At 39.3% G+C, this 12297-nt stretch overlaps 1 protein-coding gene across 8 annotated transcripts in view; it reads left to right on the forward strand.

Moving 5' to 3' along the window:
• Positions 1-359: 359 nt before the first annotated feature.
• MRTFB (myocardin related transcription factor B) overlaps positions 360-12297 on the forward strand; it is an 85069-nt gene continuing 73131 nt past the window's right edge. For 3 of the 8 annotated variants that reach the window (XM_041120252.1, XM_030002157.2, XM_030002158.2), the window contains exons 1-2: positions 360-478; positions 3760-3804. Coding sequence is in view for 2 of the 8 variants with exons in the window: in XM_041120253.1 (XP_040976187.1) it covers positions 9823-9881 (59 nt within the window). In the remaining 6 variants the exon portion in view is untranslated. Of the gene's footprint in view, positions 479-595; positions 721-3759; positions 3805-4630; positions 4827-7512; positions 7603-8433; positions 8653-9727; positions 9882-12297 lie in introns of those variants that run through there. The other 5 variants (XM_041120253.1, XM_041120251.1, XM_030002155.2 and 2 more) reach the window with 5 other exon arrangements.

Below are 12297 nucleotides of genomic sequence, written 5' to 3' on the forward strand. Positions count from 1 at the left end.
TGCCGGCCAGGTGCGTCCGGAGCGAGGAGGTGCCGGAGAACGGGCGGCGGTCACAGCCCTCGCGGGGCGCCGCCGTGGCGGAGGGGCACCGGGCGAGGGGCCGCTGCGAGGGAGGGGGGCGGTTTACCTCAGGCCCTGGGGGAGGGACCCCCGGAACATTTTTCGGAGCGGCCCCCTCGGCGCCTGGAGGACAGCCGGGACGAGCGGCAGAGCAAGAAGCCGCGAGCGCCCGCCCCCTCACCTGCCCCGCCGTGAGGGGCGCGAGTACCCGGATGCAGCCGGCCCGGCGCGGCCCGGCCCGCCCCCCGCCCGCCCCCTCACCCCCCGCCTCCCACACGTGTGAGGCCGCCGCAGAGTGCCAGCGCGCGCGGCTTCCCCGCCCCCGCCCCCGGGCCAACCGCCGGGGCGCGCGCCCGAGGGCGGTCTCGGCCGCAGAGCTCGCGAGAGGACATGTCCGCGGCGGCGGCGGCGAGCGAGGGTGAGCGAGGGAGCGAGGGCGTGAGTGGGGGGCGGACGGTGCCGCCGCTCGGGCGGGCTCCCCCACGCGGGGTCCGCGGGGGAGCGCGCGTCACGTGACGGGCGGGGCGGCGGCGGCGGCTCGCCCCCGGCACGCGGCGGGATGGCCGCGGTGCCGCGCCCGCGGGGTCGGGCCGGCCGCCGCCGCCGCGGAGGGGCCGGAGGGCGGTGAGCGGCAGCCGCGAGCCAGCTGCTGCCATCTAGGTAGGCTGCGGCACGGCCCCGCCCGCGGGTGGCCGCCCGCTCGCGCCAGCCAGAGCCATCTTAAGGCGGCTGAGGCGTGTGGGAGGGCGCCTCGCCGCCCTGGCCCGGCGCCAGCAGGGGCGGCCGCCCGCTCGCCGCGCTGGTGGGGGCCGGGAGCGGCGCCCCCCCCCCCCCCCCCACACACACACTGCCCGCCGGGGGAGGGCGGGATCCCCGCAGGGCCGGCGCCTGGGGACGTGGTGGCGGCGGCGGCTGAGGGGACCTCAGCCCTGCCGGGCCTCTCTGCGGGGGCTCCCCCGCCCCGCGGGGCCGCGCAGGTGGAGTCAGCCCGGCGCGGGGGTGCTGCTGCCGGCACCTCGCGCATCGCGCTCTGGGGTGCGTCTCCCCGGACCCCTGCCCAGCTCGGCTTCTGCCGCGCTCACGCTGATAGATTGTCCTTCTGTTGCACTGCGGTCACGGATTATTATTATTATTATTATTATTACTATTTTAGTGAGGTACACTGACTCCTGGGTGAGGTACGGGGCCTGTGGGTAGAAAGGCGTAACTGCAGGGCCTGGCCTTAAAAATACGTGCATTGAAATGAAAGCTTTTCCTTGTTGAAAGCAATGAAGTTGAGACCTCTGCTCTTGATAACCCAAGCCATGCAACTGCGGCGTAGGTTCGCTTACCTGTTAAAAGAGCGGCTGCCCTTAGGCCGGGGACTGTTAAAGCGTTTGGTTTGTTGTTTATGAAATACATAGCTTTTAGATGGCCCTTGGTTAATCAGCTTTCTGCGGAAAATAACAAGTGGGTTTGCAGCAGTTGTGTGCACAGATCTGTATCTCAGATGCACGTAAATCGGTTAACACTTGTGAAACTGACGTTCCGCAGAATGGAGGGAGCAAGGTACAGAGCTGTGCTGCAGTGCCTTTCCTTTGTGCCGGCAAATACATTTGCCTTTATGCCGTTTATATGTGTTTTTTTTAATTGGTTTCTAAGTATGTAGCGCAGAAAACTGCTGTTATGCTATCTCAGCGTAGTCAAGAGATAATACTAGGACTGCAGCAGGCAGTATAGCTGAAATAAAAACTACAGGATTTAAAATGAATAATTTATTTAATCGTCGAGTAAGTGTCAGAAAATTGTCTTTTCATGCATATTTCACAAACAGCACTGTGAAATCTCATACCTTTGCTGTCACTGTCTAAGAGATTTAGACTAACATCAGTCACCTTTTAAGAAAAAAAACAGCTTACACTGTACTGTGAGTACAGCATGTTCTGAAGTTCTTGTTTATGGGAAGGTGATTACACTTCTTCCTCCCACTACATCTTTCCCTTTATGATGGAAGAATGCCCAGGTTTTGAAAATTTATGTTTTAAAGGTCTCAACAAAGGCACAGCTGGCATTTCATAAGATTATTTTCTTAATGTTTGACATTTTAACTAGTTCCTTTCTGAAGTTTTCTTTCCTGTGTAATTAGTTAGGGCAAATTATGATTTTGTGGTATAACTTGCATTTAAAACTTGACAGAGTGCTGTCTGGTAATCACACCAGTTATTAAGAAACTAAAAACATCTGGAAGCTGAAAATCCTTAGTACATTATTGGAAGTGCAGAACAACTTTCATGATTTGGCTGCATTTGGAGAACTGCAGTAAACTGAACTTACTGATACAGGTGAATTTTTAGGAGCAGTCATACAGGAACATGAAAATCACCTTAATATTTACCATTTTTAATTTGTGGGATTCTGTTGAATGAGTTGTTATAAAAAAAGCTTTAAAGGTGGAGGTTAATACACAGATACTCAGACAAATTTGTCTTTTATATGCGTAAAGTGTTCAGTAAATTGGAGCACTTGCTTGTTAGCCTAGAAATCAAATTAGATAATTGATGAAATTATGAATTAATATGACATTAGATAGGAAATACACTTAGTTGTGGGTTTGCTTTTGTTTTTGTTTTTTTTTTTTAAATGGCATTTAAATTACTGATTAAATAATTACTGGAAGGAAGAGGGAATACCTTTTATTGTAGGCCATTTCTTTTTTTAGGCCTTTTTGGCATTTCCGTCTTGTAACCTCTTTCTCGTGTGTTTTGGTTTGGTTTTTGACATGTTTAATTTTTAACCTCTTTCACTGATATGTATAGAAACCATAACATCACCTTCAGCCTTTAGGCATGCAAAGCTTTAAAATAAGAAAAACCCTATCTATTAGGATTCATCTCTCAGAGCAAAAGCAACATTGTGAGGCTGAGCGTTGTATGGGACCTTTTAGGCCAATACCTACAGGTTCAAAACCAAAACTGGAAAACTTCATTAATGTTCTATGAAACAGCATTTAATAAATGCCAGCCTTAAAGATAACTGATTTTTTTTTTTAACTTTTCTAAATTTAGTATGCAGTAGCTTTACATTGGCATAATCATATGTGTCTGTATATGCGTATATGTACACACATACTCTAAAATATACTAATAAATGAAATGTTGTTGACGGAACAAATATGTTTGAGTTGTTGTCGTAGCAAAAAGCCAAAATGTGGTTATGAATGGTTTCCTTTTCTTTTTCTTTATAAAGGTTCCTTTGTATTAGAATCTATAGAAAACTAAAATAGATTTCTGTTATTAAATGATGTTATAGTGCATAGATATAATTCCAAGTGTGAAGACATTTCAGCTCTAAGGAATTATGCAAGATGGACTTGAAGGAGCTAGGGCTGGTCTTCTGTATTGTAGTTGAGTTAAAAGGAGTGGGTGATGCACCTCTAGCACTATTATTCTTGCCAGAGGTAACTGGAAAGACAAATAATTAGTATGTTAGAATTTGAGTAGTAATATGAAAGGTGCTAAAAAATGAGCTTAGAGCATAGTGAAATTAGTTTAAGGATTTTTAACCTAATAAGATACTGTGACATCACAAAACTGAGAGCAACTTGTATTCGTAAGGTTTTAATTTCTGAGGTGGAATAGAATATGTAATTTCTAAAATAAAGAATCTTCGTGACATTTTTGTGATTTTTGTTTTTCCTATCTTTGCTTTCCAATTGACCAGAAATGTGCTGAAACAGACACTATAGAAGGAGGCTAGAGATACAAGGTAAGCACTATTTCATAAAACAATTAAAACTTTATAAATACAGAGTTTTTTATAAAGCTGCTGTTTTTTAGTGAGCAGTCTATCACTTTAAATTATGCTGGTTTTATAATCCTGTTAAAATGGAAGGTTTTCCAAGAGATACGTTCTCATACAAACAGGAATTCGGGGATATATAGTACATGTGTTACATAAGCTAATAGCAAGTTATTGTGATGTTTTTGCTTTGCCATTTGATATGAGTGGTTTTCAATCACCTCTTAGAATTTTTACTTAAATATTCGTATGTTGATTAAATAATATTTTTTCTTTTTTAAAAGACTGTCATGCTTGCAAGCCTTCACAGATTATGTTAGACTTTTTCTAAATGTGAATAGTTTTGATATTGGTAGGTGAAACTTTGGCCTATGTAGCATTGTGTTTATTTTTAACAATTATTCTACAGACTCAGGCTAGTACCAACATAGCACCAGAGCAGTTAACAGCACAGCACTTCCAAAGTACCACCAGACCCAACATGTTTTGATTAAATAAATCCAGTTATAGATGAGGAGAGGAAACTTCTTTCTCGAAGGGAGTAACCAAGAATGTTTAATGGGTGTTGATAAAATTCCATTTCAGTAGGTATTAGGAAGGGACTCAAGCAGCTTAGTAAAATAAGGAACTTGGGTTATGTCAACTAAAACATTCTCAGTTTTGGAACTGTGTGTCTCTGATGTTCAGCTGGTACCAAAATGGTGAAAATTCTGATCCTGCTCCCTCCCTCCCCATCTTTTGTATGGGAAAAAGGGCTTTGTTGGGGGGGTGGGAGGCATTGCTTTATTTTCAGAATAACCGAGACAGACCATCAAGCTTAAAGCCTCCTTGATAATTTCTGCTGAGGCCCCTCTAAGATGAAACAGAGCATTGGCTCCACCTCTACAGAAAAAGCCAGACACTGCACACAACTTTCATGGCTAAGAACTGCTCCAGAGAATGGAAGAACGGCAAGACGTACAAAAATTCCTGGATATACACAGAAGGTGGTATGTATCTGGAGCATTGATGTATTCCAACAAACCCCAGAACTGTAGTGTTAGGCAAAAAAATAGCAACTGGAAACACTTAAATATAGGGGAGTTTCCTTTAACCTGAAGGTAAGGTGTGTTTTAGGGTTGCATTCAGGCTACATGAAGAAGAGCAGGTTTGATTAGACTTAGCAAACCCGTTCGCTTCATGTCCTGGTTTAGTAAATGGGCAACCTTTCTTTCTTACTGTGAATGTATCTGCAACTTTTTTAGCAGCATGCCTAAAAAAGAGATCAACAACTGAAATTAAGCTTATTTGCACTTCACAACCATGAATGTTTCATGTTTGCTTCTTTAAATGAAATTACTCTGTGCTGCATTGAGCACAGTGAACCAGTATTCCTGGCATTGTTTCTTAAGCTTTTTTATCACCTGAATTTCAAGAGCCTAAACTGCAAAATATTAATTGTGGAATAAAACTTTTTCAGACTTTTCTTCAGTGGTAAAGATTGACAGCTGCTGTAAAACTACTCTTCAGGGTTGTTGAGGCTCTGTCAAAGCCACAGCCACAAAAATCTTCCATATCCTGAAACTCCAAAGCAAATGCACATTACAGAATTTATTAAAGTGTTCAGATTACTGTTATTAAATCCAGATGTTAATATAACAGTTTTGCACTTGTGCAATAAACTGAATCTCTGTGATCGTTGACTCAGTAGACAGTATTTTAAGATTTCATATTTGGGTACTTGACTAAAGCCATTAATTAAATGTTTGAAAACTGGCTTAAACCTGGGCATGACGCCAAAAGCAACAAAGTGAGAGAGAAGTCATAGTTAAGCTCATTTTTGATCTTCACACTGACTTTGTGAAACACAAATGAACGAAACACTAAAAATAAAGACAAAAAGACAAAACCCACTGGTTTTCTACCCTTCTCAAACTGTGAATTTACAAGATAAGTAGCCCTAATTTATATCCCTGAAAAGGATAGACAATTGTATTTTTATTTCCACATTTTGTTTCCAATGTTAGAAGTCTGCTGGAAGGCTAGGGAACAGTTGCTGAAAACTTGATTAAAAATTCTAGAGACATTAAAATTAGTTTGCCAGTCATTCTTTATTATAAATGTAAAAAAGGTAGCTCATAAAAATTCATCAGAGAACCTCATTAAAATAGAGTTCAAGTTGTTAAGTGTATTCCAGTAAAGTCCAGTTAATACCCATAAATGGTTCTTACATCTCATGAAGTGGCAAGTTTCTCAGTATTTCCTACACACAAAAAAAATAGAAGAGACATAGAATTCCAGTTACTGACACTCTGTCTAATTGTATTGCTGGCAAAATCCTTAATTTTGTTCCCCTTCTTTAAAAATGAAAAGGCATTGCTTGGTGAAGTTGTAATCCAGCAAAGCTTTACGCATGTGTTTATGAGACTAAATGGGTTACACAAAGTTGAACACATGCTTAAAGCTTTTCAGGATTTAGAACCACATGTTAGTAAAGCTTTAGGAAAGTAATAGTTGTGACTTAACATAAGCAAAGGAATCTGTGTATAAATGTCATTGTGGTGGATGTATTTCTTCTTGCACCACAGTGTTATAGCTGCAATTTTGTGTATAGGTAATCTCTTTTACAGTGATAGGTATTCAGTGTAAATTCTGAATTACGGCCTCAGTAAGGGTTTATACTTAAACGTTACCTGAGAGAACATGTGACATCACCATTAATCTCATTTTTTGTTTTAAAATGCTGCACAAGTTTTGTGTATTATCAATATTTTTGTATGTTGTGAATTAGCCATCTTTCTCAGCTTGTTTTATTCTTGTATGTAAGTGACTTTGGAAGTGTGAAAGCAAAGCATTGTATTTGTGCTTTTGTAATCTTTCTTTGGTGGTAATCAGGCAGATGAGGGCCTTGGAATGTGTGTAATTTGCAAATGGAGCTTGCTGCGTATGTTGAGATTACTATACAGAAATTAATGGGATCTTTATGTTCATTATGGTCGGTCTGAATTGTACCATTTGTGTATTATTTTAGGAGTTTTTTAGTGGACTAATAAATCAACTATTTTGGAGCGTTTGTTTTTTCATTATGATATCATGTTACTTGCTAGGTTATTTTTTTAGGATTTTCTCTTTAAAAAATATCACCTTAAAAATATCTTGAAAAAATATCATCTTAAAAATATCTTTCCACGGAAAATACAACTCAAGACAGGTAACCAAAAGAAATGCCTTAATGTTTTGCTAATGATTTTCAATATGTAAGTTGTAGTCTTTGTACAGCTATACTGTCTATAAATATACTTAGTATACTTAGTATATTTATAAGGTTTTCGTTAAAGACTTGTAAGCCTGTGAATTAGGAAATAATTTTAAAAATCTTTTTGAATCAGCTCTTAACACCATTTTGTAGTGATGTGTCAGATTTTCTATTAATTCAAATCAATAAAATAATTTTTTTGGATGGCAATATTCTTGTTCACACATTTTCCTCTCAGTTGTGCTTGCTTCACATCCAACAGAAGGAAATAAATTTATGTACACTCCTAGTAAGAAAATAAGACAGATAAATTCAGACTTTCATTCACTGTGTAGCAGCATTTGCTATGAAATTGAATGCAAAATTGACAATGAAGCTGTGTGTTTGCATGTCAGTTCTCATTTTTAAGTATTTCACTAATACAAAGTGGATTTTTTTAGTAAAATTGCAGAATTTGATGCTTGCACTCCAGAGGAGTACATGAACTCATACTGATTAATGTATTTTTGCAAACCTTGAAGTTTTTTCAGGTAAGAAATCCAAAAATTAAATACAATTTGCAAGTACTGAAAGCACTAATAATACTCGCTATCACGGAATACTGAAGAATTGCTCCAAAAGCAAAGTTGATCAGTTAACATGTCGTTTATTTGGGACTTGCTGTTATTTCTTTAAAAATTTCCAATGTTTCTGTAGTTTGGCTTATATAGTTTAGGTAAATATTGAGAATAATCACATCATCATCACACAACTGTGTGAAATTAGGAATGACTGACAACCTCACCATTTTCTAGTTAACATATTCAATACTGTAATTTCATTTGGACTTTCTGTACAGCAGAAGGATTTTAATATCTGGTTTATGAGGGTAATGCTCACGTACTCTGTTTCTAGTAAATACTTAATTCGTGAGAAGTTACTACTTTATTATACAGTCTTAATTATTTCTGAATTTGTATGGATTATTTACAGTAATGCTTATTTACGATAATGTCAATACAGCAGCACTCAAATACTTTCACTTGGTGTAAGGTAAAGGGTTTATAGAGCAAATGCTATCAGTTTCTGCAAAATGTAAATGATCTTTATGGTTATAGGAATGCTAAATCTTACAATGTGAATCAAGCTTTAAATAATTCACTCTGCATCTGTAGACAGTTTCAACCAACTTTCTTTGCTTCTATGAATAACATAGTGTAATTGGTGATTTCTTCTGCAATTGGATCAGCATGGTGAGGCAAACTGTTCTGGCGGTGGTGGTGGATCTAAGTTGAGTGGTTAATGACTCCCTCCTTCCTCTGCCAGATGTTCCACCCTTCCTCTGTTCTGCCAGTTTAACCATTTGACTGCTCTTTTACCAGGTCCTGTAAAAATATGCCTGATTTTAAAAACTCATCATGCAGAACTGGGAGAGCAGAAGGGTGGAATCTCTGGGAAAGGGTGAAATGCAGATGGTAACAACCTACTTCAGCCAAGAGTTCATCTTTCTCTGCCCTGAGAAAGTTCTGAGCAGGAGCAAAGGGGGGCAAGATGGAGACAAACTAGAAATCTGAAATGGAGGATGCCTAAAACCCTAGAAGGTACTTTCCTTTTCTGCAGACTAAACAGATTGATAGTTGACAGGAGGAGGCTCTTGAACGTAGGCACAGTTCTAAATCTACTGTTTCTCAAGTACTTGGGGCAGTAATGGGGCCAGAAGGTAGTCCAAAAGATAGAATTCCGTAGCATCTCTTTGATCTGTCTGTGGCTTCTTGGCATCTGTAGGTAGGCTTTTGAAAGCCTTATGCTGGCTGGCTGGCCGTGGAACATGGTCAAGAGAAGAAAAGATGTATTAAGGAAGGATGGTATACAGAGCATTTTTGATGGGTAAAGTGGAAGCTGAAATGAGAAGTGATTTAATGATAGATGGAGGTTATAAAAAAAAAAATAGAGAATTCAGGAAGAGGAATTGAGAAGGAAAGCAGGTACTGAAATGATCTGGGGAAGAAATGAACTATGATCTGCTGCCAGAAAAGAAATAATGAAAATAAGGCAAGAGAAAAAGAGAAACTTGGGCTATGGTAATTATATTTGACGAGATACTATTTAATGAATATCTTACTTTCATTAGATTATCAGTAGTTTTCCAACAGGGTTTCTAATAAACCTTTGTAGTATATTTTTTTGCAAAAATATTTTTAATGCTGTTCAAAAAATGTACCTTTGAGTAAAGAGTGGCATTGCTTAGATCTTTCAGCCTTTTTTTACTGATTTATTCATTATTAAATACATTGTGTGTTTTAGTGTTAGTAAATGGACCTAACCCAAGTGTTCTGAAACACACTTACCCTAATAAATTACATTTGATGAGTGTTAAGTGATGGAAGTGTCTTATGTATCAGAAGGAATACTAAAGCAAGTATATTTTCTGCTATGCTGCCGAAGACTGAAAATGTCTAGTATACAAATAAAATCATTATGTAGGAGAGAAATTATGGCTTGACGTATTTTTAGGCTCATGAGTTTGTAAATTGACTGTTACTCTAGTTTTGAAGTGTTCATGAAATGAAATGTTCAGTAAGAGCTTTTTCATTAGCATTATGCAGAAGGATATTAGGAAAATACATTAAAAATATTTCAGCCTGTGTTTTAAGGATTTTTTTTGGCTTACTGAAGCTCATGAAGCTTACTCCCTCAGTTGAAAATGTACTTCAAATGTGGAAGAGAACTATTCAGCCACATAACTTACTGAAACATGATTAAGATGATACATGTTGTCTTTTGGTGGAGCCTCTCATCCCAGCCCTACCAGAGATGTTTGCCTGCTCAGGTTTGTTCTCCTAAACCATTTCAGTTCAGGTTAGCCAAGTTAGCAAAGGTAACTCTGTTCAAACTCGTTAAGCTGATTGATTGAACTCTCTGTGGATAAGGAGCACCCATGCCAACAGCTGACCCAGCAGTGTGAACAGGATCATCATAACTAGAAATTGGGTGGTGAAAAAACATCTGAGAGACTGGTAATTTTGTCAGCACAATTGCAAGTGGACTTGGTGGATCTAACAGAAATGCCCTGTATTTAGTCACTATGCTATTGGATCTAATTAGTCAATAGCTATAGTTGAATTTTTGTAAATGTTTGAAGTAGGTACTCTAGTGGTGGCAGGTGTTCTGTGTTGAATTAAGGAACAACCTTTAGTAAGAGCTGTTTAAGTTTTGTAACAATAAGGCAGTGTTGCACAGCAGCTTTCTATATTAGTATAGCAGACTTCAGTAATAGTGTTTCTTCCCTTTTAATTCAGAAATATCCTGTTCTTTAAATTGGGGGGGGGGGGGAGGGTGGGTACAGACTGTCTGCATTTTTTACACTCATCATATCAGTGTTAAATTGATTTTTTGTGTGTGTGTTATTACTTTCATCGTGAATTTCTAAATATTATTTTCCTTAAAGATGATCTTTGGAAATAATTAGTCTTACCAGAGTGAAGGAAATAATTTGTTGCAGTCAGGCTTTCCCATTTTTAAGTCTATGCATGCAAAATTTATATCTTTGAATACAAGAGGCCTTTTTTTCTATGTTTATTAACTTCCTGTTGAGTGGTTCTTGAGATTTTAAGTATTTCTGAAGGCCGTTATGTTTCTTCCTTGATCAACTTGTTCTTGGTTACTGCCATTTCTGCATAAACAGGACTTTTTTCTCCCCTTTGTAACTGAGGGAGATAACTGATGATCATTTTGTAAGGGGAAGGTTTAATGGCTGCTTTTCACTTCAAGTTCTATTATGGGAACATCCCAAGAAATACAGAATTTAGATGTTACAGCTGTTAAGTGTAGCAGAAATCTACTGTAAACAATTTTATGGTTACCATCTATCTCTTATTTATTTATTTATTTTTAAACAAGCAGCTTTGTGGGGAATGAAGTATTGGAACACACAATAGTTTAACAGATAAGACTTCTTTGAAAGTGGCCTTAGGCAACATAAACTCTCCTGACCCAGAGTTTCTGCCCTATTAGTCTTTAGCTAATTTCAGTATGGAAAATGGAATTCAAGTTCATTTTAGCTTTGGAGATCGTGAGAAATTGGTTCTTAAAGCACCGAGGGCATGGACCGTGGATTATAGCATTAAACTGTTTAGAACATTAGAGTTTTCAGGCACCATACTAATAACATACTTTCTCTGATTATTTTAGAATATGGGTGTTGATCTGGGGATTAAGCTTGATCACTTACAATCTTGGTTCTGTGTTTATAAAGAAACAATAAGTGATATTCCTTCCTGTGGTCTTACCCTGTTCACAGAGAGTATTATTGGCCTTGTTAGAAGAAATGTTCTTGATTTGAGAAGTAAAAGTTCGGCTTTTGTTTGGTAAAGAGTGTTATTTTGTCTTTAACAAAATTTATTTTTCTGTTAAAGTCATAATACTATGTTTGTTGTTTATCTTCATGCTTAATTTCCAATGTTTAGGAAGCTGGGGGTTGGGGGGTTGTGGTTTGGTTTTTTTTTTTTCCTACCTGAAAGGCTGTGCTTGATTGCATGGAATTTAGCATTCTTTTAGTCTGCATCCTTATTGGATCTATAAAAAAGCCCACTTTAATTCTTGGGAAGGTACTGCAAGGTGTAAATCTATTACAAGTGATGTAACTGCATTCACGTTCTGACCTTTTGTCAGTGTTGTATAAAAAATTAGGTCACTTAATACAATGTGGGATATGAGCAGTTGAGCAGTGGTTCACTGTAACCAAATGTAATGTGACACTGTTCTGTTTGCTTCCAGATAAGGTGTAATAACTTTTCTTTAACCCTGCTATGTTGGTAGGTGTAACTTGGAGAAGGCATCAGTTGAAGACTGAGGAGCAAGAGGTCCTCCTGAAGCCACAAATCTAAATGATAGCTGGTATACAAGTGATAAACTAACTGTGCTCTTTCCCTTTTAAGTGCTTTTAAAAGTTTGTAATAGAAAGTAATACTTCTAAGCCAAGCAAATAAACATATTTGCCCAGTTCCAGTAGCAGCTTTGGCTGTAAGAAATGAGAAGTATATTGACCTCATTCTGATTCTAAGATAATGACAAATACAGTGGAGAATAATTTACGTGTATTGAGTAGAAGAGTTGGTGATAGCATAAAGTGGTATTACAGGACTGCCAAAACTTTGTGTCACTGCCTCTGTTAGTTGAGAAAGATGAGCATTCGTACCCACACAGCATGCATGTGATGAATACATGTATTTAATGTATGTAGCTAA

Source organism: Aquila chrysaetos, chromosome 25 (assembly GCF_900496995.4).
Source record: "Aquila chrysaetos chrysaetos chromosome 25, bAquChr1.4, whole genome shotgun sequence".
Taxonomy (NCBI): Eukaryota; Metazoa; Chordata; class Aves; order Accipitriformes; family Accipitridae; genus Aquila; species Aquila chrysaetos.